At 42.5% G+C, this 7,404-nt stretch overlaps 2 protein-coding genes across 9 annotated transcripts in view; both read right to left on the bottom strand.

Annotated features, from left to right (window-relative positions):
• Positions 1-7,384, bottom strand: part of TRAPPC13 (trafficking protein particle complex 13) — a 37,946-nt gene extending 30,562 nt beyond the window's left edge. For 2 of the 8 annotated variants that reach the window (XM_006034719.3, XM_006034716.3), the window contains exon 1: positions 1,637-2,976. The gene's annotated coding sequence lies outside the window, so the exon portion shown is untranslated. Of the gene's footprint in view, positions 1-1,625; positions 2,989-6,655 lie in introns of those variants that run through there. The other 6 variants (XM_025216771.1, XM_025216772.1, XM_025216770.1 and 3 more) reach the window with 6 other exon arrangements.
• Positions 3,745-4,494, bottom strand: LOC102369172 (uncharacterized protein FLJ26957-like). Its single transcript, XM_025216763.1, has one exon. It carries the CDS (start codon positions 4,492-4,494, stop codon positions 3,745-3,747), a length of 750 nt encoding a protein of 249 aa, XP_025072548.1.
• Positions 7,385-7,404: the final 20 nt, after the last annotated feature.

A 7,404-nucleotide genomic window follows, 5' to 3' on the forward strand; every position in this document is an offset into this window, starting at 1 on the left:
ATTCTCTAAACATATATAGCAGGGAGTTATAAAGTTCAAGAAATTAAGTCATTTCATGCAATTGGTTTGTTGTGTTCACAAACTTTTAATCAGCCTTGTAAAATAATAATGAAAATGTAACAGCTTAAGGCCAAAACCACTCTGCCAATAATGAGAGAGACTAAATTAGCAAGATTTACTTGTGATCAAAAAGTTACCCAGAAAATTACATTGGCATGGCTGTTTTAAGTTATGCTATCTGAATCATCCATCCTCATCTTATCAGGCCTGTCCACCTGGTGGCCTGCGGGTCACATGCGGCCCAGCAAGGAGCTCATCTGCAGTGGAGGAGCCCATGGCCACTGAGCTGGGGGAGGCTGCACATGCATGTGGTATAGCAGTAGTGGGCGGGAAGGGGGAAAGCATCTGTGCATGTCATCTAGTAGTGGGGGCCACCTGCACAAGCAGTGCAAGGGAAGGGGATGCCTGCAACTTGCATTGTGGCCCACGTAGCACGTGGTCTGTGCAGGATGCAGCCCCGAGCCACCTAGAAGTTAGCCCTGATCAATATTGTACTAATCAGTACATATTGTCTCTCAAATGAAAAAATAAGGGATGGAACCTAGAACACAAATGCTAAATTAGGGGTGGGCAATTATTTGGGCCTGTGGGTCACAAAGAGAGTTTTCACAAGCTGTTGCAGGTTTGGTCAGCACCCTCGCTCCTACAACAGCTCACCAAAACGCCTTATGTGGTGGCTCCCATTGGCTTGACCATGCGCCCTGCGTCCGCGGGTCCCAGCTGCCACTTACTGTTTGGGTTCCACGAGCTGCTGCCACTTAGCCAGGGATCCCAGCCACTTACTCCCCACTCATCCACAGCCCCATCCTGGCTGAGCTCAGAGCAGAGCCAGGATCTGCTGCCTGCATACCGCTGTGACAGGCGCCACTCTCTGTACATCTCTGCCTGCCTAACTGGCACCCCTTCCCCTCAGCAGGCTCAGGGGAACTAGCTTTATTATAATTATTTATTTATTTTTTCTCCTGCAGTGAGAAATTCATGTGCCATATCATTGTAAAATGTAAATCAGCAGTGAAACCTAAGCAGCGGCTCTCTTATAAAACTAATCAAACCATAAAATAGCTATTAAGTCCAACTAAATTTTCCTCAAACTGTTCAAAATCTAGATATAGTCCTCTTATACAAAGAGTATTGTAACAACTTTCATAATATTTGATACCCTCAAGAAGATGCAATTCCTAGATTTCTGCAACTACAAGACAATCTCAGCTTTCATTAAAAAGTTTCTAGCGCTACCTGCAGAGAAAAGCTAACAATGTAAACCCTAAAGACTCAAAAAATCAAGCAGAAAATAAAAAGATCTAAGATACATATACATACATACATATACATATAAAAGATCTCAGGAGTTTCAAGTCATTCTTATTTCTGGAGACCTGATTTATGGGTGATCTACTAATACTGATATTACTAGGGTTTATGTCAAGGGCCAGGTCCATAATATGGAAAACACATGCAAATTAGTTTAAAGGCATCTTCTTCCTCCCAAACCCAATTCCTGCACTAAGTAATGGAGAACTGAACTCCCATTGTTGACAAGTGAAAGGCAGTCGATGTTCAATTACCAGGGGCCTACCAAATTTGTGATTTCACAGCTATAGTAGATTCTGCAAAATCCAGGCAATGTTCATGAAATCTGCAAAAAGAAAAAAAAAAACTCAAGGAAAAGAAAATGCTGGCTCCTTAGAGGCAGCCACCGGTTCAGCGGGGCAAGGAAGATGTTAAGGGGAGGAAGTGGCCACTCAAAGGGCTGTGGGCAAGATGTCTGCCGCCTGCAACCTGATTGACTGTAAGGGCTCCCTGTCATGTGGCTCTTCCCCTCTCCAATCGGCAGCAAGGGGCAGGGATGCATGACAGGCAGCCCTTGCAGCCAATCAGCAGCGAAGGGCAGAGCCACTGGGGCCCTTTGGCCAATCAGAGCTGCAGCTGCTCCCATATGGACTTAGGTGGTAGTGCCTGGAACCACCATTCCCCACAGCTCCTCTCATCTACTCTGGGAGCTTAAGAGGAGCAGGGGCATGGCCCTGTGGCAGAACGTGCCACTCACAGCATGGCAGTGGTTCATGTGGGGGCTGCCAGGGGGTGAAGACTGAGCGCTTATCAGCTCAGCTCATTTCCCATACCTCCTATGCTCCCAGAGCTGATGGTAGGGGCCACAGGGAGCGCTGCTTAGATACTGGGGCAGGCACAGGGTGCCCAGCATAGGGGTGAGCCAGTGCTTACCTCTTTTCACAGGGGCCAGGCACCAAGGCATCATTCTAAGGAGCTTGGGACACCCTGGTTGAAAACCACTGGTTTATACCCTTAGTTAGGTAGGTCTCTAACATACTGCCCTGCTCTATCTTCTTCCTAGCTTCAGATTAACACAGGTACTATCTCTACTAGAAAGCAGTGTCACAAGATGACACAAGATGATACTTTCAAATTCATAAGAATAGGTAAATGGATGAAATAATTAGGAAATTTTTTTAGTCTTTGGAGAGTTAGAAGTAGACAAAGATTCTTCTCTGTACTGAGATCCAGCCCAATGGCATTAAGGACAACCCAGAATTTAGAATCTCCCCTCCCTATATATTTTTCCTATTCTTATTAGCACAGCCTCCCACTGGCCCTCACCTCCACCAAGGAGACAGATTTTCTTAAGACAATTAGCAGTGACAAATTCCTAGTTGAGGTTTCACCGTATCAATTCTGTGTGTCAGACCCCTGAAGTAAAACATTAAGAGTGGAGTAAAATTCAGAAGTCAGGTCTGTTCTCTCATACAGCAGCGAACTATGTTCCATCCAAGCAGATTAACTTACCAAAGCACTTATTCTCATATTGAAAGACAATAATGTTACAAACACATACAGTTTCACAGATTTAAATAAATAAATCAAGATTTACTAATTTACCAACCTGACATTAGGAATTTTAGTATCTATTAACCTAGGCCTTCCTTGTTTTTCAGCACCATACTTATAAAAGCCCCAGTGTAAGACAGAGATCCAAGAGCAGAGATAGCAGGGAAAAAAGATATTGGCAAAAGAGACATAAAATAACAGAAGTGAAAACATTTATTACTCCAGCATTAACAACTTCTCTAACCTCAGGATTTTTATTATTATTATGCAATATTTGAGGCAAATAATTCACAATGAGTATGAGGTAACAAGGCTTTTGTGGAATACAAGAAATTTCACATTTAAAACTAGGGCTGTTCTTTCAAGTAAAAGTTCTTGCCTGGAGTTAGCATCTTGGACCTCTGGGACAAGACTAAACACTTTCTGAAGTAGATGATTTTCACAATGTAAAGTTCTGTTCTTCCTTTCTGCCCCCTTTCCCCACCGCCCCGGCTCCCCTAACTTCAATCGAGTGAGAAAGACCTCTGGCTTCACAGAGGTGTAATTTCATTGTTCAGAAATAAAAGCAATAGTCCCGGAAAATGGACTCTTGCTCTATCCACGTAGAGGGGAGGGCAAAAATTTAAGTTACAAAATACATTGATGTCATTCACAGTTGAACAAAATTACATTCAAGGAAACAAATGTAACCAGAATAATGTTAAAATAGTGTCCTGCTCGTGAATTTGTAAGTTGTTCTAAAGTCCTTCAGCATGTATTGCTTATTTTAAATTTATTTTGAAAAAACAAAACCAAACCTAGTGTCCCAGACAGTAATACTACAGTTTAACTTAATCCAAGTTACAAACTAAATATACTTCCGTATTTATGTACAAGCAAGTTCATTTTCCCAGTAAGCTTTAACCTTTCCCTAAGAATACTGCCAACATATTCAGAGTACAATATGTCACAGAAAACCCATATCTGGCCCACAGCTCTCTGAATTGTAGCATTGCAGGATGGCAATTCGTTATGCTTGATCATTTTGTTCAGTTTTATCCAAATATCCTCCAGAGTCTGATTATTACATATAGAATGCTCAATTGACCATTTTGCTCTATGAAAAGCATGTATTTTTAGTCTTTTTAAATTATTTTGCAGTTCTCTAGATAAAGGAAGAATTTTTTCTTTATGTTTAGATCTAGGAACAGAGACACTCCAAGACCTTCTTAATTTTTGCTTTTCATTTGCAGATTCTTTTTCTGGATTGTCTGAACCAAAGTGTCCATTTGTAGTTTGTGCCTGGGTTAAAGTCTGTCCAGTTTTCAAGTTAGGATGAAACTCCTGAAGGTCTGCTACGCAGTCATAACACAGAGAATGAATAAAGGGTTCCGACGCTCCAAGATGTTGTTTAATTTCTTCTGCTTCTTCACCAGAAATAACTGGTGGTTTTCTTTTAGGCTTAAGGGGAAGTTCACACAAATCATCTGGAAACCAAGGTATAAATCTCGGGAGCTGCCGAACAGGAAATTCCTTTACTGCTTCTTCTGCAATTTTTCTCAATGCTGTTTGGTCACTGTGGCCTGGTCGGTAATGCAAGACTATTTCCATGCTTATGCTGTAGGAATTCAGTTATTCTTAATAAAAGAAATAGTGTCTTGATTAGGATCCTCAGAGCTAGAGTGTAATGCATCTTATTTACAATCTTTCCTTGCCATGTGCTGCACAGATCTGAAGAAAACAGGACCTAAGGCAGAAGTATTGTAAAGAATAAGATACCACCATTTTAAGTCATATATTGCTAGAATATTTTGCAGTAAAACAGAATTCTGTAAAGATAAACTAGCAATATTCATGTTATGTATTAGAATACTTATACTGTAGCAGAGCAATGGGCTTGCCATTTGTATTTCATCACTGAAACAACATTTTAAATCCTCCTCTAAATTTTAAACTTTAATAACAAAACAAAATACACCAATTTGCCACGTGCTATACAGGGAAATTCTGCACTGTCCCTTCCTACAAACAATGTTTCCTTCCCATTGGTAACTTTCTCCTCTGTATCATGCGTTGGATTTACCTACTCTTATGTACATCAATGGCATGAAAGTGAATTTTGCTCAATGAGGTATAGCTCAAAAGCATTATGTTATGAATTACACCATATGTTGTCCTGAAACTGTAAGAATTTCATTAAAAACATTATCAGCCTCAAAATTAACACCACCTAATTAACAACACATACCCTATTAAATTAATAGGCCCACTGATGAAGAATAGGAAAAACAGGGAAATATTAGTTTTAGGTATAAACACAAAACAATATTTCTTCTATTCTTGTATAGGAAACTAGAGAATATATTTGAAAGCAGTTACTGACAATGAAAAAACTCTCTAAAATAGTAATAACAGAAACATCTTTAAAGAAGGGTGTTAGTACACCAAGTATTGGGAAGTGTATTGTAAGTATTGTGAATTAACTATTTCAGACCACAGATAATATAGATTCTTGCTTACATTTCACAGCATATCTATAAATCAGGTTGTCTTCTCATGCAGGCAACTAATTTCTACTACAACCTCAATATTCCAACATTCAGTATTTTTATCTTAGGTGAATGTTATGTTGCTTGTAAAATGGATACAAACACCATCACCAACAGAGAATAAATTCATAGTGTCTTTTACCCTCTACAATTTAATCTAAATTGACAGTCATTTATATGGGTTCTAACAGACAATAATGGCAAGATGCCAAGCTAGTAATTTGTCTATGCTCTTGAAATGCTTCCACTTTTAGAGGTGAAGGAACACTTAAAACAACTAGCTGAATCATCATACTCAGAGAGTATTCCTCAACAGCTCAATGTCTAGTTGGGAGGAGGTATCAGGTGGGGTTCCCCAGAGCTCTGCCTTGGGTCCAGGATTGTTTAATATCAATATCAATATGAATCAACAGTGCACTCTTGCTGCACAAAATCACCAATAGCACACTGGATTGTATTAACAGGAGTGTTGCTTGCAAATCAAGGGAAGTGATTCTTCTACTCTATTCAGCACTGGTGAGGCCTCACCTGGAGTATTATGTCCAGGGCTGGCTTTAGGGAAAATAGAGCCCTGGACAAACTCGTATTTTAGCACCCTTTTTCTTTAAGTATATAGTAGTATTAATTAAACCTTCAGAAATAATGCCATAGGGGGAGCTAGGCTGGATTAGATGACTTGCTTCCCTGTGAGTAGGCACTGCTGCTGCTGCTGTGTGGAAAGCAAGGCAGGTGGACTGGAGCTGGTGCCACCCCACCCGCATGTGCCGTGCCCAGCCCAACTCCTCCTGAGCAGTGGCAGAAGGTGGGGGATGGGCTGGGCACCATTCCTCCAGCCTGGGGTGGGGCATAGCATTCCCTGACCATGGCATCCCTGGGCTGGCCCTGATTATATCCAGTTTTGGGCCCCGCACTTCAGAAGCATGTGGGCAGTCTGAAAGAGACTACAGCAGAAAGCAGCATAAATGATCAGGGGTCTGGAAGACCAAACCTATGAGGAAAGGCTGAAAGAACTAGGGTTGTTTAATCTGAAGAAAATAAGAGAAGAGATGACAGTTTTCAAATGCCTTTAGGGCAGCTACAGAGAGGATGTAAATGGGCTTTTCTTTGTGGCTGTTGGGGACAGGATAAGGAGCAACGGCCTCAAGCTGCCACAGAGGAAATTTAAGTTGGAGATTAGGGGGAACTTCCTAACTATGAGGGAGATCAAGCATTGGGACAGGTACCTAGGGAAGTTGTGGAATCTCCATCCTGGGAAACTTTCAAGAGCAGGTTAGACAGATGCTTGGCTGGGATGGTTTCGTCAGGGAAAATCTTGCCTCCAGCTGGAGGCTGGACTAAACCATGTGAGGTTCCTTCCAGCCCTCCCGTCCTATGATCCTACAAAACAGATCTGGATGTTGCACGCACTGAGATTCTTTCGGCACTTCATCTAACTCTCTTGAGACCCACAGGCACATCAAGAAAAGACTGCTTTGAATCAGTTGTTGCAATACTGCAGCGTTCGGGTCCACGGGCTGTGGGAGGTCATTGCTAGAAGAGCCTGATGATGCCCTTCGCATCGTTCACAGAGTAACGATGCCAACTGCATTAGGTAAAGAGAGTCAGGTTGGGAGTATTGGGAAAAAATAAACAAAGCAAAAAAACAAGCCAGAGCTTCAGCACTCGCTCCTCCTTTTCCTCCCCTGTGGTCACTTACTCCCTGAACAGCTACATGCCTCTGAGGTGCCTGATTTAGGTATTTGTGGGACTGAGGCTTTGGCTGCAGCCTGCCGCACGGTTCTGACTGGAGAGGAAGTGAAGCTCCTTTAGGCTCCCCCCTCACTTACTGCCAGGGGCCCAGCCACGGTCACCCCCAGGAGCAGGGACACCTTCAGCAGAGCCCGTGACTTGCCCTCAGGCCCGATGTGGGGGAATGGACCTGACCAGAGGGGACCTGCGCTCCGGGAGGCCACGGAGCAGCGGCTGCGGGACA

This window comes from Alligator sinensis, unplaced genomic scaffold, assembly GCF_000455745.1.
Source record: "Alligator sinensis unplaced genomic scaffold, ASM45574v1 scaffold346_1, whole genome shotgun sequence".
Classification (NCBI taxonomy): Eukaryota; Metazoa; Chordata; order Crocodylia; family Alligatoridae; genus Alligator; species Alligator sinensis.